At 42.5% G+C, this 24,961-nt stretch overlaps 1 protein-coding gene across 2 annotated transcripts in view; it reads left to right on the forward strand.

Moving 5' to 3' along the window:
- Nucleotides 1-24,961, forward strand: part of LOC122558714 (cadherin-8-like) — a 340,449-nt gene that overhangs the window by 166,305 nt on the left and 149,183 nt on the right. For both annotated transcript variants that reach the window (XM_087995704.1, XM_087995703.1), the window contains one exon: nucleotides 1,044-1,163. In XM_087995704.1, coding sequence (XP_087851830.1) covers nucleotides 1,044-1,163 — 120 coding nt within the window. The remainder of the gene's footprint in view (nucleotides 1-1,043; nucleotides 1,164-24,961) is intronic.

Here is a 24,961-nt window from a genome sequence, read left to right on the forward strand (position 1 = left end):
TCTGTAAGTTCATTTTTTAGATTAGAATCACTCTGACCATTGTGGCACAGACAGCCTCACAGGGAAGCTCACACCTTCAATGCATTATCCAGGCCGACATGACACCAATTCACTTGGGAATGTAACATTTTAAAAAAGTATTGTGATTTACATATGAAAGAACTGAAACCAACATGGTCATTCTAAAAGATGAGAGACTTAACAAATAATTCAGGTCTTTTTCAAAGTAAACTTTTGCTATAAATTTTGTGTCTTACAATCTTATTTTCTACAACCACCTGATGAAGGAGCAGCGCTCTGAAAGCTAATGCTTCCAATAAACCTGTTGGACTATAACGTGGTGTTGTGTGATTATTGTGTGGACCCCAGTCCAACACTGGTGTCTCCAAATCACCAAAAACATGCCTTTCATGGTTTTATAAACCTCTGTAAGGTTACTTCTCAACCTCCTGCGCTCCAGGGAACAAAGTCCCAGCCTATTCAGCCTCTCTTTATAAATTAAACTCTCCAGTCCCACTAACGTCTTTGTAAATCTTTTCTGCACTCTTTCCAATTTAATATTATCCTTCCTACTATTACTGTACACAGTACTCTACAAGAGGCCTCACCAATCTCCTGAACAATTGCAACGTGACATCACACTCCTGTAATCAATGGTCTAAGCAATGAAGGCAAGCATGCCAAACTCTTTCTTTATCATCCAGTCTACCTGTGACGCTACTTTCAAGGAACTATGTACCTGCACCCCTAGGTCTCTCTGTTCAACAACACTCCTCCAGGGCCCTACTATCAACTATGTAGTCCTGCTCAGCTTTGGCTTGTCAAAATGCAACACTTCTCATTTATCTAAGTTAATCTCCACTTGCCATATCTCAAACCTGTGACCCAGCTGATCAAGATCCCATTGTGCTCTGAGGTAACCTTCTTCACTGTAGTTATCCCTCCAATTTTATGGTGAGAAATTGAAATGATTCAGTGGATTCATCAAAGAAATGTTGATTTTTGCTTGCTCCTGAAAATCCTTTGTTTTGCCATTCCAACAGGTACGTCAGTTATGGGGGTAACTGCAACAGATGCTGATGATCCAGTTTATGGGAACAGCGCAAAACTAGTGTACAGCATTCTGGAAGGGCAGCCATATTTTTCCATCGAGCCGCACACCGGTAGGTGATCATTGTTAACTTTTCCAATTCCCTCTTTATCTTGAGACTTTTGCATGAACAGACTGAAATGGGTTGAGTTGAGTTGGCTGGACACCCGTTTGTAATGCAGAGTGATGTCAACAGTGTGGGCTCAATTCCCACACCAGCTGAGGTTACGAATGAAGAATTCTCCTTCTTAACCTCCTCCCTTACCTGAGGCCTGGTGACCCTCAGATTAAATCACACACACACTGTTTCTCTTTAGTGAGACTGCAGCCCTGTGGTCTGGTAAGTCTCTGGCTCACCTTAAATGCAAACTACACAGAATCTCCTTCCACTCTGCTTTGATGGTTCTTGTTGGTCATGCTTTGTGCTCATAGTAGCTGTTTCACTTATACATAAATAATAAAAGAACTGCTTTCCTCTCTGATATTTCTATGGTAGATTTTAGCCCAAAGGGTTTTGCATCCTCAGTTGTAAAACAATGTAAGCAGCTTTTGGAATATTGCATTCAATTCTGGCCTCCCTGCTATAGGAAAGATGTTGTGAAACTTAAAAGGGCTCAGAAAAGATTTACAAGGATATTGCCAGGGTTGGCTGGTTTGAGCTTTAGGGAGAGGCTGAATGAGCTGAAGCTGTTTCCTTGGAGCATTGGAGGCTGAGGGGTGACCTTATACAAGTTTATAAAATCACGAGGGGTATGGGGAGGGTAAACAGACAAGGTCTTTTCCCGGGGGTGGGGGAATCCAAAACTAGAAGGCATAGGTTGAGGAAATGTTTGAAGGGACCTAAGAGGCAATTTTTCACACAAAGGGTGATGCATGTATAGAATGAGTTGCCAGAGGAAGTGGTGGAGGCTGGTACAATTACAACATTTAAAAGGCATCTGGATGAGTACATGAATAGGAAGGGTTTAGAGGGATATGGGCCAAGTGCTGGCAAATGGGACTAGATTAATTTAGAATATCTGGTGGGCATAGATGAGTTGGACTGAAGGGTCTGTTTCCATGCTGCACATTCCTATGTCTATTACTAATATTACAATAATTTTACTCAATATGATTGGTTGAGAATTGGCAATGATCTTCCAAAATGAAGGAACCATGGCTCAATATCACGCCTCAGTGGTTCTAGATAAATATTGAAAATCCATTCAAATTCAGTAAGTGAAGGCAAAATATTTTGGATGTTGGAAATCTTAAACAAAAATAGAAAATGCAAGAGGAATGCAAAACATGGCCTCTACAGGCTGGTATGCCGGCAGAGAAAGTTAACAATTTGAGTCCAATATGACTCTTCTTCAGAATATTCTGAAGCATAGTTGTATTGGATTTGAAATGTTAACTCTTAATCTCTCTCCACAGATGCTACCAGACCTGCTGAGTTTCTCCAGCAATTTCTGTTTTTAGATATTTTCCGAACCAACCCATTTAAGACTGTTATGACCAACCTCTGGAGCAAGTTGGACTTGAACCTGGGTCTCCTGGCTCAGAAAGTAGGAACAGATATTTTAATCAACCTGCTTCAAATTATTGTAACACACCTCCAGGGCAGACAGGACTTGATCCTGGGCCTTCTGACCAAAAGCTAGGGGCATTACTGCTAAAACAAATGTAACTCAATCCAGCGCAGCCAATTACATCAGTTGTTTGGATAAATGGACTGCCTACTGCAGTATATTCAATTACGTGGAACTGATTACATGACTCTGGAAGCAGTAAGAGAGAAGATGCGAGTCTAGAATGAGAATGGGCATCTGCTGTTCTTATGATTCTATGAGCATTTGAAGAGAAAGGTCTTGAACATGAAACTAGAGAGTTATGTTTGAAAAGCAACTATGTACATATGTAAATAGTAGAGTGTTTGGAATTTAAAAAGTCTCACGTCATGCTAGGATGAAGGAGCCTCAGGGATAGTGCATTTGCAGATACTGGTGAGAAGATGAGACATTTCCAGGGAATACTGGGCGCTTCCAGGTTTACTTTGTTTCCTTGCTGCTGATCTTTGGTCATCCATTGTGGATGAAGACTACTGTGGTTGTACTTGGAAAGGTTAGGGAGAACATCTCCAAGATTTCTCCTTTGGCCTGCCTGAGATAACTATCTAATGTTAATAGAAGAGGGTTCGCTCTATCTCACCACCTTGTACCTCTGTGGTGAGCCTTGGAGACCAAATGGCGTGGGACCACAATTGTAACATAACTTGGCAAGTGGGAAAAGCCATTGCAGCCCTCTCAGCCTTACTCGCTGACCTTATTGGAGAGTAAAACTGACCAATTATGCCAACCCACCATTACAACTAATCCTGAACTGAATTGTTAGTTTAAAATTGCTCCCATGGTGTGGACTAGACATGGTGAGGCTCCTTCCTCCTAGCATGATGTAACACTTTTTAAACTCCCTATGTACTCAAACACTCTACTATTTACATCTGCACATAGTTGCTTTTCAAACATAACTCCAGTTTCATGTCTAAGACCTTTCTCTGGAAATGCTCATAGAATCGTACAGGACAGGAGATGATGTCAACCCTTCTACCACTGGACACTCTTCAGGGACTGAATATGAAAATAACACTGTGATTCACATACTTTTGTTTTTAAAACATTTATTTCCTTATTAGTTGCTCCCCCTCTAAAAAAATACAGCACTTCTAATTTTTCTGTTTGCTTAATGACTCTGAGTTGCACAATACTTCTGGGTTATTTAGGGAAGGTGATACTATGTAGAGGTACAAGCAGGGAACAAATAGTTCACGTCAGCCAACATTCTATGTATATGTTTCACAAAGCATTATTCATTTTCCTTCCGTTGGGTAATTTTTCACGATATAGTTAAAGAGCAGCAGTTCTGGCAGCTGGTCGGAAGAGATTATTACAGAAATGAAGCAAACCATTCATTCCAATTTGTTGACTCATTTTCCCCCTCCTCTCTTTTCTTCTCTATCTCAAAGGGAGATATATGTTGCTGTTAAGATTGAGGCAATTATTTTCTTTCTATGAAGGATTGATAGAATTTACAAGCGCACTATAATTCCCTTCTTCGTCTGTTTAAGTCTAAAACTGCGATATTTCTTTATAGCACATCCTCCGCACCAGCAGAATTGAGCAATTAGACAATGGCTGACAATTAATAGCCTCAAATTAAATTACAAGATATCTTCTGCTTGGCTGCAGATTGCCAGTCAGCTCCTATGTTGGGATAGCTTAACATACCGTTTGTTAGAGCTGAGAGGGCAGTATATAAGGCTATGCTGTGTACTCGTCAGAATGAGTTTGTGATCTTGTAACCTCATGATCATTCTACCTCACAACACGAAACTTGCCACTAGGCAAATTTAAATAGCGTTGCTAATCCGATCATTGTTTGCACAAGTCAGACAGAGAAAACCTCCATAAAATAGTTAAGTGTCTTGTAAAATATCTTTCTTTCAGTCCTCAGCTTGTCAGAGTGAAACCAGTGGAGCCCTCTGATAGACCTGCAGAGCATGTCTGAGTGAGGATGACAAGCCATGTTAGAGTAAAGGGAATTGTAGCTTTCCTCTGGATATAGCTACTGAGCATGTGCAAAGATCATAGCTGAATGAGATCTCACAGAACTGCATGAACACTGTTCCTTCTTACCTCCCTCTGTATATGGTTATGATCAATATAAACATTTGCCATTCACTCACAAAAGTACATATCTTACATTACTGCAAGCCAGGAGAAACTCCGCAGGTCTGGCAGCATCTGTGGAGAGAGGGAAACAAGAAATAATGTTTCGAGTTTGGTATGATTGTACTTCAGAATCAGAACAGTTTGGGAAATGGTGGCACTTATACCCCATTTAAACCCTCTCAGTTCTGAAGAATAGTCATATCAGACTCAAAATGTTAACATCTGAACAGATGCTGCCAGATCTGCTGAGTTCCTCCAGCATTATCTGTGTTTTGTTTCAGTTTTCTCGTATCAGCAGGGATTTTGCTTTGATTTGGGGAGCTGACGACCTCGTGGTGGCTAGATTATTAATTCAGAAACTCAGCTCATGTTCTGGGGCCCTGGGTTTGAATCCCACCGCGGCAGATCTGGAATTAAAATTCTATTGATGACCGTGGAACCACTGCCAATTGTCAGAAAAAAACAATTCACTAACATCATTCAGTGAAGGACATCTGCTTTCCTCACCTGGGCTGGCCTGAAAGTGACTCCAGAACCACAGCAAAATGGTTGGCTCTCAATTGTCCTCTGAAATGGCCTAACAGGCCATTCTATTCAATGACAGCTAGGGACAGGGCAATAAATAGTGGCCAGCCAGTGATGCCCATGCCCCAATGATAAATTAAAAAAGAATTACTACAAGCCAGATTCACTAATGTCAACTCTGAGGATTTATACATATGCAATATAAATTTTGCATTACATACATAAAGGTATATTGATGCAACTTTAATATATTAAATCATCCAAAATCCTTGCAGTGTTGAAGCAGGCCATTCTGCCCATTGAGTCCGGGTCAACACTCTGAAGAACGTCCAGCTCCCTACCCCATCCCTGTAGCCCTGCATCTTCCCATGGTTCATCCATCTAGCCTGCACATCCCTGGACACCATGGGGCAATTTAGCGTGGCCAATCCAGCTAACCTGTACATCTTTGGACTGTGAGAGGAAACCACAGCATCATGAAAAAACCCACACAGACAGGGGGAGGATGTGCAAACTCCACACAGACATTCAACTAAAGGTAGGGGAATCAAACCTGGGTAACCTGGCACTGTGAGGTAATATTCTAACCACTGAGCCACCATGCCACCCTCTTGTGCATGTAACCATACTAACTTGACATCAAGCCGAATAAAGGGGATATTGAGTCAAGTGATAAAAAACTTGTTTTAAGGTCTTTAAGGAGCAAAGAGAGGTAAAATGAGGATTGGGGATTGATTTTCAGAAATTAGGGCCCAGGCAACTAATAATAATTCCCTTCTTCCATCTGTTTAAGTCTAAAGCTGAGATAATTCTTGTAATGCATCCTCCAAACCGGCAAAACTGAGCAATTAGACATTGGCTGACAATTAATAGCTTCAAATTATGATATGACTGTTAATGGTTAGTTAATTAAAATATCCAGTGAACTTTGCCAAGAGTGCGTGTGAAGCTGAGGTCTGGCTCAATTGTCATTCAGTTCATTATTTGAGCAGCATGCCAATATTGATTGGAAAGGTCCCAACTCGAAGAATGTCTAATCGAGTGATCTAATGTAGGCCCACATTGCCAAAGAACACTATCAGCACCTATAGGCAGGAATTTTCAAATGAGTGTTGTTTGCCTTCTTTGGAAATAGGTAAAAAGCAACACTGAAATTTACCCTGTTTAGGCAGAGGAATTATTCAAGATTTTGACTCCTGTGAGGAAGAAGGCATTTGGCCGTGTTGCATCTGTACAGGATGTTGGTAAGGCCACTTTTTAAATACTGCTTTCAATTCTGGTCGCCTTCCACAGGAAGGATGTTTATAAACTTGACAGGGTTCAGAAAACATTTACAAAGATATTATGGGGACCGGAGGTGTTGAGTTATAAGGGGAGGCTGAGTAGGCCGGGGCTATTTTCCCTGAGGTAAAAACAAGGACTGCAGATGCTGGAAACCAGAGTCCAGATTAGAGTGGTGCTGGAGAAGCACAGCAGGTCAAGCAGCATCCGAGGAGCAGGAAAATCAACGTTTTGGGCAAAAGCCCTTCATCAGGAATAGAGCTGATGAAGGGCTTTTGCCCGAAACATCGAGTTTCCTGCTCCTCAGATGCTGCTTGACCTGCTGCGCTTTTCCAACACCACTCTAATCTATTTTCCCTGAACATTGGAGGCTGAGGGGTGACCTTATAGGGGTTTATCAAATGATGAGGGGCATGGATAGGATGATTAGCCAAGGTCTTTTTGCTAGGGTGGGGAAGTCCAAAACTGGATGGCATAATTTTAAGGAAAAAAGGGAAAAATATAAAAAGGACCTGAGAGGGGTAACTTTTTCATGCAAAACATGTATGGAACAAGCTGCCAGTGGAAATGGTGAAGCCTGTGCAATTGCAACATTTAAAGGACATCTGGATGGGTATATGAATAGGAAGGGTTTAGATGGATATGGGCAAAGTGCCGACAAATTGGATGAGGTCAGATTGGAATGTCTGGTCGGCGTGGATGAGTTGGATCAAAGGGCCTGTTTCTGTACTGTATGTCTCTATGACTGACCCTATGTGTCGAAGTTGTAGCTGGTCACATTTAACCCATCATGCTGGTGTCACTGTATAAACTGTTTGTGAGCAAAGTTTACCCTTTGAATGTTGAAGTAGGTTGATGGCAAATCATTGAGTTGATAATTGGAAGTTTTACTTTCAAAACTGTTTTGCTGATGATTTGATCTGCAGGTTAGATATTTAGAAAATTGCTTTCTTTCGAAGGGTTTCTGAGGCTACAGGTTGTTTTAGCCAAATATTAGGCAAAGACAAAAATAATAATATAAACAAGTCACAGGTCATTATGTTATTTTACAAATCGCAGTGTGTTGGTACAGTACTTGCTCATTGTTAATGCTTAGTAACCATGGTAACAAAATAAACTACAGCATCTCTGTTGGTCTAACGAGTGCCTCGTGATTTTGTTGCTGAGTTTGTAGCTCAGTAACTGAGGGTCAGTTAGCTTCGTTGGTTTATAATGCAGAGTTATTCCAGCAGCTTAGGTTCAATTCTCACACTAGCCCAGGTTACAAGGAAGGACTCTCCTCATCCTCTCCCCTCACTTGAGGTGACCCCCAAATTAAAGTCACCACAAATCATCTTTATAATGAGAGAGATACTCTATGGTCTGGTGGGACTCCGGCAATCTTAACATTATTCTAGAAGTCCAGGCAATGTTCTAGGCATCTCTTGTTCAAATTGCAATCAGGTGGATTATAGAATTTGAAATCCATTTGAACAATTAATTAGAAATAAGTTTATTGTCACATTTACTCAAATACAGGGATAAAGGAGTACAGTGAAAAGTGTACAAGGCTACCATCTCCAGTGAAATCTTAAGTAGAAAGATACCTAGGTACAAATTCTTAGATATAAAGTAGGAAAATAAAGAAATTAAAGGTTCAGCATTACAGACTTCTAAAACAGAGAAAGAGGGGGAAAAATAAATGTAGATGGAGCAGATGAGACTGTGCTGGGCTTCATCTTGAAGCTAGGGGTCCACGCTGAAAGACCATAGCATCATATAATGTCAAAGCAGAAGTAGATCATTTGGCCCATTGAAACTAAAAGCCTAACAAGACCATTGTCAATTTGTCTAAAAGCTCAGCTGGAAAGAAACATTCTGTGCTTACCTGCTCTGGCCGACGTGTCACTTCAGAGACACAGCAGTGCTGTCGGCACTCAACAGCCCTAGTAAACCATTCAGTTCTATCAGCCACTAGACAGGATAAGTGGGATAAAACCAGATGGACATTGAATTAATTAAATAAGGAACCAGAAATGATAACGGCAAACACAGCCCTGGTGACCATGCAAAGTCCTTCTTGATTACATCTAGGGGCTAATGTCAAACTTAGGAGAGCTATCATAGAGTCTACAGCACAGGTAACAATCCTTTGGCCCATCTAGTTTGTGCTAGTCAAATGCAACAATCTAACTGTTCTAATCCTATTTTCTACCCCATAGCCTTATATACCTAAGTATACATATAAATACTTCTTAAATGTTGTGAGGATCTCTGCCTTGATCACCTTTACAGCCAGTGAGTTCTAGATACCCGTCACCCTTTAAAGAGAGAAAAAAAATCCTCACGTGTCCTCTGAACATCTGACCCATACCATAAATCCATGTCCCTTCTCATTGATCCCACAACTTAAGGAAAAATTCTTTCTTTTCTACATTCTCAGAAGTCCTCATAATTTTACATATTTAAATTGGGGATTTGATTTGAATTATTTATTTATTGTTACATGTATTTATGACAAATATAGTGAAAAGTGTTGTTTAGTGTTGTCACTCTCCACTGCCATCTTAAAACACAGAAAATAAACCAAAACATTGAATATAAAGCCAGAAAAATAAAACAATGAAGACAATGGCCGAATGGTATTATCACTGGACTGTTAATCCAGAGACACAGATAATTTTCCAGGGGCTCGGGTCTGAATTGATGGAATTTGAATTCAATAAAAATCTGTAGTTAAGAGTCTAATGATGACCATTGATTGTCAATTGTTGGGAAAAACCCATCTGGTTCACTTAAAATCTTTGGGGAAGGAAATTACCATCCTTACCTGACCTGGCCTCGATGTGACTCCAGACCCACAGCAGTGTGGTTGGCTCTTAGCTGCCTTCTGAGCGATTAGAGATGGGCAGCGACACTATCATCTCATGAATGAACAAGAAAAAAATATTTTCCCTCAGTCTTCTCTGTTCCAAGAAAAATATTACAGTCTTTCTAATCTCCCTTTGTAACTGGACCACCACAAGCTTGAGAATTTAAGTTATGAAGATAGATTATACAATTTAGTCTTGTTTCCTGTAGAATTTGGAAGGTTAAGTAGTGATTGAATCAAAGTCATCAAAATATTAACAGGAATTGGCAGGGTAGACAAAGATAAACTATTTCCACTGGTTGGAGTTTCCAGAACTAAATGGTTAGACCATTCAGAAGAGACGTTAGGAAGCTCTTCTACACGCAGAGAGTGGTAGATGGTTGGAACTCTCTTCCACAAATGACAGTGGATGCTGGATCAGTTGTTAATTTTAAATTTGAGACAGGAAATTTTTTGTTCAGCAAAAGTGGTGAGGGTTTGTGCCGATGTGTACAGAGTTCGGACGCAGATCAGCAATGATCCCATTGAATGGTGGAACAGGCTCAAGGGGAATGGCGTAATCCTGTTCATCTGTTCATAATTGCTCTAGTCCTAAAGGACATAGCTGCTAGGCTGAGTCTATTGTAGATGGTGAAGGAACCAACAAGAGGAAAAATAACATTCCTGACCTTATCCTCATCCAACAGTAAGAATACATTCCCATTAGTCGGTTTCTGGAGCCCATCCTCTCATTCCCCAACTGAGACTGACCCCAGCCTGCAAGGAGCTGGTGTCTGTGCTGGGTTTATCCTATTCTCCTGATAGAAAATGAGAACTGCAGATGCTGGAGATCAGAGTCGAAGAACGTGGCGCTGGGAAAGCACAGCCGGTCAGGCAGCATCCGAGGAGCAGGAGAATCGATGTTTCGGGCATTAGCTCTTCATCAGGAATGAGGAGGTGGCCCAAAGGGGCTGAGAGATAAATGGGACAGGATGGGGCTGGAGGGAAGGTAGCTGAGTATCCTGGGCCTCCTCCACCACCAAATCCTTACTACCCACCGCCTGGAGGAAGAACACGTCATCTTCTGCCTTGGGACCCTCCAATCACATGGATTCAATGTGGATTTCACCAGTTTCCTCATTTCCCCTCCCTACCTTATCCCAGATCCGGCCTTCCAACTCGGCACCTCCCTTATGACCTGTCCTTCCTGTCCATCTTCCTTCCCACCTATTCGCTCCACTCTCTTCTCCGACCTATCATCTTCACCCCCAACTTCATTTACCTATCGCATCATCAGCTACCTTCCCCCTAGCCCCACCTCCTCCTATTTATCTTGCAGCTCCCTTGGGCCATCACCTCATTTTTGATGAAGGGCTTATGCCCGAAACGTCGATTCTCCTGCTCCTCGAATGCTGCCTGACCAGCTGTGCTTTTCCAACACCAGATTCTTCAACTCACTCCTCTCCTGGTGGTGAGACATACATGTCTATTGTCTCACCAGATGCAGATCTCACCTTCATCCTATCCTGTTCAATGAGACACTGCACCAAGATCTGAGCTGTCGTTTTTGAGAATGAATCCAAGGATGGTGCAGAGTTATAGTTTGCAATCAGATATTTTTCAGTGGCTCGAATCACCCTCAGATCCCTGGTTCTGAACACTGGATCTATTTAAGGAGTGTGAATAGTTGACAAATGCTTTAGGGCAAAGAAATCTCCCTATAATACAAGAAAGTAGGTAAATGCAATAGACAAGGAAATTGACACAATTAATTACACAGAGAACAGCAGTACCATTAAATACACTATTAGCTAAATTGACACTATCTAACATTATCCTATTGACACACAGAAAACAACAGTTTTAATCAAGGAACGTTTAATCAGACTCCTTCCCCCTGGGGTCCCTACACTGTTCCAACCTGCCTTCCCCTCCGTGTTAGCTAAGTCAGAACTTTGGGGTCTCGGGAGTTTGAGCTCACCACTGGGGACAGTGCGGTTTTGAAGTGCTGAGGATCTTGCTGTCGGTCCTCTTGGTTCAGAACAGGCCGGTGTCTGGAAGCTTGGTTGGCATGCTCCCTCTCAGATGTCCTTTGTCCCAATGATGCTCTTGCTTTGACTTCCCGATTCAGCTCCTTCATTCGGCCTCTCGATTCGGCATTCCCTTCAGATTTGCTTTGGAAGCTGCTTGTTGTGTGGGGGGAAGGCCATGCTGCTTGTACTGAAGAAGGCCACTCCTCTGGTGAGATCAGGGCTGGCAGTTATTCTGATTGAGGGCCCCATTATGTCGCCACAAATCTTCATGTCTTCTTCTGAGGTTAATTGGCTTTCTGATGCTTAGAGAATGTATGAATGGGTTTTGATTGAGATTGAATGTGCAGTATCTCTGCAAACCCCAGACTGTCTGCACTGTATAGCCCGAGGTGTAAAAGTTGTCTCAGTCTAGGCTCTGTTGTTTTCAGTTGATTGTTCTTTTTGAGAGGCGGTGTACATTGGGATTCCAGGCTGAACAATAATCCCAGACACGATCTCCATTCCCATGCCCTGCGGGTTGAGTGTTTCCTGCAAACTCATTCCAGCTTTCATTTTTGGTTTATAATGCTTTGAAAGTCCAGGATTCTGTCCAAAATCCAGAGGTTTTGTCCATATGTTTTAAATATTGGGGATTTCTGCTTGATGCTACAATAGTGTATCTTTACCATCATCACCGTCTTCATCATGTTCCTCCACTGCCTGGCTAAGCTGCACATCTCAGGTATTTGAAAGGAGATGTCTAAAAGAGTAGGTTGTGTGTTTACCCCATCTGCCTCTGAGAGATTGGAAGAAATGCTTGAAAAGTGATTGACTGACAAACTCTCACAATATTTAAGCAGCAACTCATGATATTTGGGGGTTAGTTAGCTCAGTAGGTTGGACAGCTTCTTTGTGATTCAGAGTGGGTCCAATTCTTGCGGCAGCTGAGGTTATTGTGAAGGACTCTCCTGCTCAACTTATTCCCCACCCCCACCTTACCCAAGGTGTAGTGACCCTTATGTTAATTCACTAGTAGTTGTCTCTCTATAATGGGAGAGCAGGACAATGATGACTTGACCTTTTACTTAGCTGTTCACTTGTGTGGCCATAGCCTCAATGAGTATGGGTCAAGTGAGGAAAATGGGATTCACATAGTCAGGTCCTTGTTGACCAGCACAGACACAATGGACCAAATGACCCCCCTTCTTTGCCATAATTCAGTCTATAATGCCACCATTGTCTTCTCCATGGTGGTAAGGACATGCCGATCTGTAACCCTCTGGTTTACTCCTGCTGCTTTGAATTGTGTACACCTTGTCCCATTAGAGAGACAGAGAGGCGTAGCAGTCTAAGGAATGACATCTAAATAGGTGATGCCGCCATGGCTGAATAGCTAACGATGTGTACAAGGTGTCAGATACAGGTGCGAGACTTTCTGCAGTGCGAAGTAGATGAGAGCTTTGTTGTTTATTGTAAGGGAATCCGGGATGGCAGAGTTTTCTGAAGCAAAATGTTTTGATGAGCTGGGCCTGTATCCATTGGAGTTCAGAGATTGAGATGTTATGGAAATATATGGAATTCTGAGGGTTGCTGAGAGGATGTTTTTCCCATGGAAGAGGCTACGGTCCAGATTTTCACCATAATCAACAGCATTGCCTCTGAAAAACATTGGGAATCCCAAGTCCTGATCCTGAATCTGTCAATTCAAGGGGACGAGATGGGGAGGGGAGAGATCTGTAGTTCACACAAGTGTGGTTCCCAAAGATGGCTGATAATTTCAGTGACTGACTGCATCCACTGAAAAGGATTTGTGGAATTCCTGGTGTCCGGGACCCAGGGTGTGGAGATTAGACTAAATAAGAAAGGGCCTCTTCTCAGGGCATTTGTTTTGGATCACAAGGGTTGCCCATTGGAAAGGTTGAGTAACCCTTCAGATCTGGCCCTTGGACAACTTTGGGAGAAGTAAGGCACTCTGTGGGATTGTGAAAAGTAGCAATGATTGTACGTAAAATGTACACAAACCTATTATTAATAATTCATTAATCACATGTGAGCATTGCTGGCTCGGTCAGAATTTATTGCTTAATCCAATTGTACTTCAAAAGGTGATAGTGAGGCGCATTATTGAACCTGTGCAGTCCTTAGAGTAGAAGAACACTCTCAATGCTATTAGGGAGGTAGTCCCAGGATTCTGACCCAACAACAGTGAAGGAACAACAATGCTTTCTGAGTCAAGATGGTGAGTGGCTAGGAGGAGAATTTGTAGGTGGTGATATTCCCTTGTGTCAGCTGCCTTGTCCTTTGAGGTGGAAGTGTTTTGTGGGTTTGGAAGGTGCTGTCAAGGGTACCTTGTTCTGGTCTATCTTGTAGATGACACACAATGCTACCAGACATTCAGTGCGAAGGGAGTGAATATTGAGGATGGTGCATTAGCTGCCAATCAAATAGGATGCTTTGTCCTGATAGGTGTTGAACTTCTTGAGTGTTGCTGGAATCACACTCAACTAGACAAGTGGAGAGTATTCCATTACATTCCTGACTTGTGCCTTGTAGATTGGGGACAGTATTTTGGAGTCATGAGTTGAGTTACTGTCTGCAAAATCGTAAACTTTGACCTGTTCTTGTAGCCACAATATTGACAAGGACAGTCCAATTCAGTTCTCTGGTCAATGCCAACACACAGGATTGGCGGTTTCAGAGACAGTAAGGACATTAGACATCAAGGAAATATGTCTACGATATCTTTTGTTAAAGATGGTCATTATTTTCCTGGCATGAATGTTACTTATGACTTATCAGGGCAAGCTGGTAGGTTGTCTACATCTTGTGAATGTGGACAAGGCTATTTCACTATCTGGGGAGTCACCGACGGCACTGCACGTTTTGCAATCATCGGAAAATTTCTGACTTTATGTTGGAGACAAACTCATCACCAGCTAGCTGAATAATGTTGAGCCTAGGACACTAGGCTAAGAAATTCCTGCAGTAATGCCCTGGGACTGAGATAATTAATCTCCAAAAAGCATCACAATCTTTCTTTGTGCTAGGTATGACTGAAACAAGCAAAGAGCCCCCACCGCCACAGACTGAAACCAAGTCCCGTTTTACCAGGGTGACGCTACACGGGTCAAATGCTAACCTGGCATCCACAGCAGTCACTGTTACCTCACCGAGAGTTCAACTGCTTTGCATGTGTTTACACCAAAGCTATAGTGAGCTCAGCTCATGGCAGAACCCAAACTGAGCATCAATGAGAAGGTTTTTGCTGAGCAGGTGCTGCTCAATATGACCCCTTTTGTCACATTGGCTGATGATTTGGATGATGACTGGGACAACAAAAGCTGTCAATCTCTTAATGAATTGTTAAAAAAAAAATGTGGATTTCAGGAAAAAAACATGTTGGATATTTCAGTGTCCCTGTTGACACACGCCATGTCAGGATTTGTGCTTCACAATTGATTTCCCAATCTTTCATTTTCACAATGGAGTGCCTATCGAGCGTGACTATATTGATGGATGACTCCAATTGCTTATAGGATAGAAATGTTTGTTCACACAAGGGATTAGTTGCAGGAATTTCAATGTATCAGTGTTTGTGTATCAATGAGAGTTGTCTTTCAATGGCAAAATCCATAATAGATGGATAGCTTTATTTTCTGTTGGCATGCTCCTGACTTATTCCCATGGTATGTTCTGGGTGAGTAGATATGAGGAGGGCAGGGCAGAAGTTGGGGGCATGTGAGTGTGTTGACATTGTGCTCAAAAGGCTGTGGAGATGATTGTTGGTCTGAAGGCATAAGAGAACAAAATGCGTGGGTGTATTGGCATAGGTTGGCACAATCAAGAAGGAATCAAGAAGGGTCACACCCGAAATGTTAACTTCTCCAGCTCCTGATGCTGCCAGGCTTGTTGTGTTCTTCCAGCCTCCTACTTGTCCACAGGGAGTCTGAGGCACCACAAAGATGGTTATGGAGGACTTGCTGTCATGCACAGAACATTGAGATGAGGAGAGTGAGAGGGCAAGAGCAGGAGGGATGCTATACATTTTATCTTCTTGGCTGGACATCTAGCCCAGACCACCTTAGCAGGTCAAAAATGTGAGGTATAAGCGACCATTCTTAAAGGTCAGGATTGTGGGGCCAGGGTGTCCCTGTTCCCTGTGCACTCACCCCAGGGACAAAAATCAGAATCAGAATTCCGTAATTCTCCTGTGAAGTATCTTGGGACGTCGCCTTACACAGGTGAAAAACGTTTAAATTTTCATCAGGGATTAGTGGCAGTGTCCCTACCGAAGGGCAAGGAGGACTGGGTTCAGGACCCATCTGCCCCAGACATGTAATGTATCTGAACAGGTCAGCTAACAATATCTGTGAGTTGTTGTTGGTAGCTTACCTCACAAAAACATATCCATCTTGAAAGTTTAATTTGTCCAAGATGCACAGTTCCATTTTTGCTCATTCCACTTTAGTCTTTCCTTAATTACTCTTTTGTTTTGGGAAACATGCTTCCTGATTTGACTTCAGAATCGATCAGCTTTATTTTCAGGTCAACTCTCCCATAAATTATTAGCTCCCTCCCAGTGGGGACCATGTCTTGTATCCGGTAAACTCCTTTCAATATTTCCAAAACCGTGCAGCATTCTGAACTCAAGGAATTGTGAAATCCACAGCAAGTAGATGTAACCTCCTTTTGTATTGTGTTTCTTGAATCTATTAATCTTGAGGGGAAAATGCTTGGAGATCCTGTGCCTCGTTATAAGTGTAGGACACAATGTTTCAATTGTCATATTGAACCCTCATGATTCTTACAGCCATTCTATGAACGGAGGGAGGATTTGGCCACATTTGGTGTAGCATAAATCACTGTCTTTTTCCCTCTGGATTTGGGTGCATGTGTGATCCCTGGAGATGCAGGAAGGCTTTTATTCATTCTTATCTTCATGCATATAAAAGTAAGCCTTGGATTAATGACACCAACAGCATTGAGAATAGACCATTGAACTGCTTAGATAATGCATTAAGTCAGTTGGTTACAGCAAAAATTCCATGTAAGATAATTTACTATCTACTGCTTTGGTACTTTGAAGGTCAATGAATGATTTTTTAGTAATAAAACTTCAATTCCCACACCATTGTCTTCAGCTGACTCTCTCGTCCAGACTCTCTAGTTAACATCCACCAAAGTTTCACCTACACTTCCACACATGTCATTTATTGTATCTGTTGCTCCCAATGCGGTCTCCTCCACATTGAGGAGACAAGACGACTTCTCGCAGAGTGCTTCAGGGAACATCTCCGGGACACCTGCACCAATCAACCCCACCGCCCTGTAGCCAAACATTTCAACTCCCCCAACAAAGATTACAGTCAGTTCTTCTGTGAAGTACATTTCTTCAATGCAAGTTGGCTGTAACGTGATTAAATAATTTAGACAGTTATTTGTAGAAAGCGAACCTTCCTTTCTTGTAGTGGAAATAATGTGATTCTGGCCCCATTGGATTAAATGGTGCTGCTACTATGCGATTTTCTTATAATGCGGGATCACACAGGAATGGAACTATTGTGTTATATCCCAACCAATGGTATCGAAAATTTAAAATTAACAATTGATCCAGCATCCATTGTTGTTTGTGGAAGAGAGTTTCAACCCTCTACTAACCCTGGTGTGCAGAATTGTTTCTCAACATTTCTTCAGAATGAATTGCTGGAAAAGCGCATTCCAGCTCTGATCCTCAGCTTCTGCAGTCCTCACTTTCTCCTAGAAGATTTCTTCAGAATGGTCTGGTCCTAATTCATTTTGTGTTTATTCATTCATAGGATGTGGCATCACTGGCTGGACCAGCATTTATTGCCCATCCCGAGTTGTCCGAGAGAAGGTGGGGGTGAGCTGCCTTCTCACAGTCTACCTGCTTTCGGGTAACCCACGCTAACACGATGATCTATAGTTCTCGAATTGTTTATGTTTATCTACCCTACCTTTTCCCTTTAATGTCTTGAAGATTTTGATTAGATTATCCCCTTAGACTTAGTGATGCAGCCCAAGGAACAAGCTGTGGCCATTTTGATAGCTCTTCCCAGGCACTCAATGTTACCATGCTTCAGTTAAAACTTCAGGGTATATGTTTTGTTGTCCCCTGAAACTGAAACCATGTGAGAGTTGAGAGGTTAAGGTTAGAGGGGAAAGAATAAAAGGCAACCTGAAGGGCAACGTTTTTACACAGAGGGTGGTAAGCATATGGAATGAGCTGTCAGTGGAAGTGGTTGAGGTGCGTATATTAACAACAGTTAAAAGGCATTTGGATAGGAAAAGGTTTGAAGGATATGGGCCAAGTGCAGAGAAATAGAGTTAGCGTGAAAGGACATTTTGGTCAGCATTGACCAGTTTGGGTGAAGGGCCTTCTCTGTGCTATAGGACCCTATGGCTCTAACAGGACCTGGTGAAGGAGATGTTTTAAAGCCATACGGACTTAGTGCCTGGTCTTTTTTATAAGTAGGTTTTATCACAGGAGGCACACACTGAAGGGCGTTTCAGAGACAGGGTGGGAAAAGCAGGTGGAGGTAAGGGTCAATGGGCTGAGGAATGGCAGATGGAGTTCAATATATATTAATATGAGGTGTTGCATTTTGGGAAAACAAACAGGGGCAGGACTATACAATTAAAAATAGGGCCTTGAGCAATATTGTAGAACAGACAGAGCTATGGATTCAGGGGCATAATTCTTTCAAATTTGCACAACATCTGGACAGGGTGGTTAAGAAGGCGTTTGGCACACACGCCTTCATTGCTCACACCTTTGGGTACAGGAATTCGGACATTATGTTAAGGTCATGATTAGATTAGATTCCCGACAGTATGGCCCAACAAGTCCACACTGACCCACCCAGGCCCATTCCCCTACTCTGTATTTACCCCTGACTAATGCATCTAACACTATGGATAATTTAGCGCAGCTAATTCACCTAACCTGCACATTTTTGGATTGTGGGAGGAAACCAGAGCACCCGGAGGCAACCCACACAGGGAGAATGTGCAAACTCCACACAGACAGCCACCCGAGGCTGGAATCGAACCCGAGTCTATGATTCTATTCCATTACTATTGCTGAGTCAAAATCCTGGAAATCCCTTCCTACCCCTGCTGTGGGTGTACCTGCATCAGACAGACTGCAGCAGCTCAAACGATCATGGCAGTTAGCAATTGGAATCAAATATAGCCCTTGCCAGAGATACTCGCATCCCATGAATGAATGATGAATTTTGCATAATATAGTACCCTTTAGTTGCACTTATACTTTCATCTATTGTATTTATGATTCTGGTTGTAAAAGGTGTCTCATAAAGTGTCATATCCCAAAGCACATCACGGGAGCACAATGTGGGAGAAGCTTATATCAAGCCAAAGTATGAACCATTAACTCCTTATCATGAGAGCTGCCACGGACCTTGTGTATATTTAAAGCTGAGATCAATAGATTCTTTCAGTTGGGGAATCAAGGATTATGGGGGAAAAGCAGGAAAGTAGATGTGAGGAATGTTGGATCAACCATGATCCTATCAAGTTTTGAAAAGATTTGTAGCTCAGATTGAGGTTCTGGATGTAGGTTTGTTCACTGAGCTGGAAGGTTCATTTCTAGACATTTTGTTACCTTACCAGGTAACATCTTCAGTGGGCCTCCGGGCAAAGCACTGCTGATAATTCCTGCTTTCTATTTATATGTTTGGGTTTCTTTGGGAAATGAACCTTCCAGCTCAGCGAGTAAACTTACATCCATGATCCTATTGAATGGCAGAGCAGTCTCAAGGGGCTATAGGGCCGACACCCGTTTCTGTTCCTTATGGTTTTATAAGACAGGTGACCAAGTGCTTGGCCAAAGAGATAATGTTGCTGCTTTGATTCTGCTGTGGTTCTCATGCCTCAGGTCACTACTAAAGATTAGACCTAAACATTTCTGAAAATGGTAAGAATGGAGCAAGAGGCAATTTAATCTGCACTGCTCAGGGGAGGGAGGCAGGCAGTGTTGGTGGAACCAGCTAATTTATCAAAATCCCCCTTTCACAATCAGTCTACAAATCTTCTTTAAATATTTACCCGATTAGAACATACAACATAGAACATAGAATAGTACAGCACAGTCCAGGCCCTTCAGCCCTCGATGTTTTGCCAACCTTTTATCCTACTCTATGATTAGACTAACCTACGTACCCAACATTTTAATATCATTCATGAGCTTGTACAAGTTTTGCTAAAATGTCCCTAATGTATCTGACTCTACTACCACTGCTGGCAGTGCATTCCACCCACCACTCTCTGTGCAAAGAATCTACCCTAAATTTTCCTCCAAACTACTTAAAATTATGTCCCCTTGTGATAGACATTTCTGACCTGGAGAAAAGTTTTTGACTATCCACTCTATTTATGCCTCTCATCATCTTGTACACCTCTATCAACTCACCTCTCATCCTTCTTTGCTCCAATGAGAAAAGCCCTAGCTCCCTCAACCTTTCTTCATAAGGCAAGCCCTCAGTCCAGGCAGCATCCTGGTACATCTCCTCTGCACCCTCTCTAAAGCTTCCACATTCTTCCTATAATGAGGGGACCAGAGCTGAACACAATAGTCCAAGTGTGGTCCAACCAGGCCTCCATAGAGCAGCTCTGAAACTCAATCTCCCTGCTAGTGAAAGCCTACACACTGTATGCCTTGCTTTTGTGAAATTCAAACAACCTTCATCCCCACTTTTCAGGCAATGCATTATAGATCATAACAATTGTGGACCTGCAAATATCAATATGCTCAGGTCAAGTGCAGCAATGAGGCAGTGAGGGGGTGGGGGAGTTGGAGGCAGCAAAGGAATATTGCACCCAATTGCACAATAAACAGCAGAATTGAACTCACACAAATCTCACTGCTGACTCAGACTTTTAGATCAATGTCAGAGATCTTCTAATATTATTGCTACCTTTCTCTTGTGTTGGCATCAAAAACATTATAATTCATTCACTTCTGTTAAATCCACTGACTGTCAAGTCTCTACCATGTTAAGTTGAGAAGTGCTTGAATGACCTAAACAGAGAACAGTTGGAATAACAAATTTAGAAGAATGCATTGTTGCAATGGGATGTCGGTTCTTTTGCTCCCTACACCATCGTTATTTACGTGCTAATGTGCTTTCATCGTTTTTCTGCAATTTTATCCAATGCTAGCTGAAGATGGAAAAGTTCCATTCAACTAGCAACTTTTCTAAACAATATTTATCCCTCAAATAATACCTTAAAAAAAATTAACTGTTCTTTCATTGTATTGCTTTTTTTTAGAGCTTGTTTGTGTGCAAATTAGCTGCCGCATTTTCAACATTACACCAATGAACACTGTCTACTTCACAGCTCATATTAGTCTATGGGACTTCCTGATGTTACTAAAGATGTTCAATAAATGCAAATTCTTTCTTTCTTTGGCTATTTTCTGTGTGCAAAGCTCAGCAAGTGATTGCTGGTAAGATGACATCAATTTCTATCCATCCTTCATTCAATTGACCAGCTTCATTTTGGATATCTGGTCGGTATGGATGAGTTGGACCAAAGGGTTTTGTTTCCCATGCTGTATAAGTAGGGTGGCATGGTAGCTCAGTGGTTAGCACTGCTGCCTCACAGCACCAGGGTCCCAGATTTGATTCCAGCCTCAGGTGACTGTCCGTGTGGAGTTTGCACATTGTCTGCATGGGTTTCCTCCCACAGTCCAACGATGTGCAGGTCAGGTGAATTGGCCGTGTTAAATTGCCTATAGTGCTAAGTGCATTAGTCAGATGGAGATGGGTTACTCTTTGGAGGGTTGGTGTGGACTGGTTGGGCTGAAGGGCCTGTTCCCATGCTGTAGGGAATCTAATCTAAACTCTATGACAACATTGTCTTCGCTGACTGATGGCAACTGACATTTTCCTGCACCCTTTCTGCTGTCTAAACCAAGACCATCAAAGCCAAAGTGAACCAATGGTTGAATCTAGGAACATCCTGTTCTGTGTATTTCTATATCATGTGATACTGTGTTTGGTATATAGGCCAATTGGGAAGGAGTTACAACAATGAAAGCAGAAATTTCTGGAGAAAGTCAGCAGGTCTGATAGCATCTGTGGAGAGTCAAAGTTAACATTTTGAGTCCAATATGACTCTTCTGCAGAACTTCAGGTCATTTACTCATAGAAACATTAGAAATGGAATACTAGAAGGCCATTCAGCCCCTCTAACCTGCTTCTCCATTCAATAAATCATGTCTGCTCCAGTTCAGGTATTACTGTCCTGTCTCCTTGAGATTCGGTGAAATAATGAAGAGGTTTAGTAAGTGGAAACTACTCCCTTTGACCAAGACTAGATTCTCTACAGCATGGAAAAATACCATTTGGCCCAACAGGTCCACACTGACCCTCCAAAGAGTAACTCATCCAGTCCCACTCCCCAACCCTACATTTACCCCTGACTAAATTGCCTAATTTAGCATGGCCAATTCACCTGACCTGCACAATCTTTAGATTGTGGGTGGAAACTCCAGCAGACACAGGGAGAACGTGCAAACTCTACACAGACAGTCACCCCAGGTAGGAATCGAACCTGGGTCCTTGGCACTGTGAGGCAACAGTGCTAACCACTGAGCCACCATGCTGCCCATGTTGTGATCCTAAAATTATAGATCAGCGTTTCGGAGAAAAATCAGGAAGTATTTTCCTATATGAAGTCTGACAGAATTGGAATTTTACAGCAGACAGTTGGGGAAGGGTGATAATTACAGTTAACAAGTCTGAGATCAATAGCTAAGAAAAAGGAGTGATATCCTATGGTGCAGTAACATTTCTGTCTATTAGCCAGAAGCACTGGGTTGTAAGTTCTTCTCCTGGATTTACTAGCCAATGTGGCCGAACACAGTACGTATCAACTGGTTAAACTCTTCAACATAAGCTGATGGCAGGTATTAAAAGCCAGAGAGATTCCTGGTCAATCAAGTGAGGGAAGCAAATTGAAACCTCAGGGATGACCATCTGTAAATCTAGGCTATGACATACACATTTGTAGCCACAGGAACCTGGCCTCCTCAGGTACGGTTGGTTCAGTTGACTGAATGGCTAGCATGAATTCTATTGGTGCCAACAGCACAGAGCTCAATCTCCATTCCAGCCGAGGTGGGCTTTGGACCACCGTCCTCACATTGGCCACAGTGGAGGTGGTTGGCCTCTCAGTCAAATCTGCTTTCAGCCAAAGAACTGAAGAAGACAGAGACATGCCCAAAGGTAAGTAAGTAGGAGAAAGTGAGGACTGCAGCTGCTGGAGAGTCAGAGTCGAAAGGTGTGGCGCTGGATAAAGCACAGCAGGTCAGGCAGCATCCGAGGAGCTGGAGTGTCAACATTTCGCGCATAAGCCCTTCATCAGGAATGTGGAGGGGCAAGGGGGTGAGATCAGGAATGTGGAGGGGGCAAGGGGATTATGCCTGAAACGTTGACTCTCCTGCTCCTCGGATGCTGTCTGACCTGTTATGCGTTTTCTAGCGCCACACTTTTTGACTCCAGAGGTGTGTAGGCAGAGCTGAGATGCAGAACTAAATGGTGAAGCAGTTGAATGGTTGTATCCTGCCTGGTTATTTCACCCACTCACCAGCTCTGCTACTTTTTTTCAGGAGGTCTGGTTGGCTCTTTCTTCTTTACTCCATTCCCCTCACAAGTGGAAATTGATAGACTCTGTTTCCATGTTCACAAGTTGTATCTCGAATAGCTCTTTCCCTTTTGCTTCTCCTTCATGAAGATTAATCCATCACCTGGAAACAACTCCAAGGCAGTATGCATCTTATTCCACTGGCTTTTCTTTAACATTTCGCAAGTAACTTTCAAAGTTCCAAATTGTGCTATCAGGAACCAGCACTCAGGAAAGTTCCTGCCATTGTGCTTTTCTGATGAAATTTTTAAAAAAATCTCCATTGAGCTTTTGTCCATGTGTCACACGAGCTATCAGACAGAGTAACTAACAGTGTGGTTGGAAGGGTTTGAGATACAGTTAAACCTTTGGGAGTAAGTTGCTAGAATTATTTTATGGTTGTAGGAATGTGACATAATGTTCCAAATGAAAATGAGAAATGGGATCAATAGAAACTCAAAGGGCCAGAGATTGCAATTACTCAACTTCTGATTGCTGAGAGAGCTGACTGTCATTTCAAATGGCTTTCATTAAAACATTGAAATGGACAATTCAGAGCAGGAGTAGGCCATTCAGCCCTTCAAGCCACCTCCACCATTCAATATGACTTTAGCTGATTATCCAACTCAGTGCCCAGTCCCTGTTTTCACTTCACAACCTTTGGTTCCTTTAACTCCAAGAAGAATATTTAACTCCTTCATAAAAACATTCAATATTTTGGCCTACACCATTTTCTGTGGAAGGTAATTGCACAAATTCACCACTTTTGGGGTGAAGAAATTCCTCCTCATCTCAGTATCTTCGAAATGTATATCCTTGGACAATTAATACCATGTGCAGCTACTTGGGAAGAAACTATACTGACCAGAGAAGCATCTTTGAAATCTCAGCATTTAAGTATGACGGTCATTGCTTGCACAGAAATGTCCCAAAACAGCAATATACTGAAATTACCACATTATTACATTAGCAATGTTTTCAGATATAATAATTTGTCAAGCTACTAATGATGAATGTCCCTTTTTTTACATAATGTGTCTAATGTTTTCTAAGACTACCTGAGAGGGTAACTGGACCTCAGCTTACTCTTTTTTAAAAATTCATCTGTTTAATAATGATATTACCTCCAAAGCAGCTAAGACCTGAATCTGTGTCTCCTGACCCAGAGGTAGGGACACCACCACTGTGCCACATTTGTGCCTTATGTCATTGTTGCATCCAAAAGGTGACACCTCAGAGTGTAACATTTCCTCAGTACCATGAGAACCTTGTAGCTGTCTGTGCCACTAGCCTCTGTATATAACTCATACCCACCCTTTGTCGTCTTCAGGGGAATCCCTTTAGCCTCTTAGAGTCATAGAAATGTACAGCATGGAAACAGACCCTTCGGTCCAACTTGTCCTTGCCGACCAGATATCCAACCCAATCTAGACCCACCTGCCAGCACCTGGCCCACATCCCTCCAAACCCTTCCTATTCATATACCCATCCAGATGCCTTTTAAATGTTGCAATTGTACTAGCCCTTGTGGGTGGCACGGTGACACAGTGGTTAGCACTGCTGCCTCACAGCACCAGAGACCTGGGTTCAATTTCCGCCTCAGGCGACTGACTGTGTGGAGTTTGCACATTCTCCCCGTGTCTGCGTGGGTTTCCTCCGGGTGCTCTGGTTTCCTCCCACAGTCCAAAAATGTGCAGGTTAGGTGAATTGGCCATGCTAAATTGCCCGTAGTGTTGGGTGCAGGGGTAAATGTAGGGGAATAGGTCTGGGTGGGTGCGCATCGGTGTGGACTTGTTGGGCAGAAGGGCCTGTTTCCATACTGTAAGTAATCTAATCTAGCCTC

The sequence above is a fragment of the Chiloscyllium plagiosum genome, unplaced genomic scaffold, assembly GCF_037043375.1.
Source record: "Chiloscyllium plagiosum isolate Xiang-an unplaced genomic scaffold, Cpla_swu_hap1 HiC_scaffold_17, whole genome shotgun sequence".
NCBI lineage: Eukaryota > Metazoa > Chordata > Chondrichthyes > Orectolobiformes > Hemiscylliidae > Chiloscyllium > Chiloscyllium plagiosum.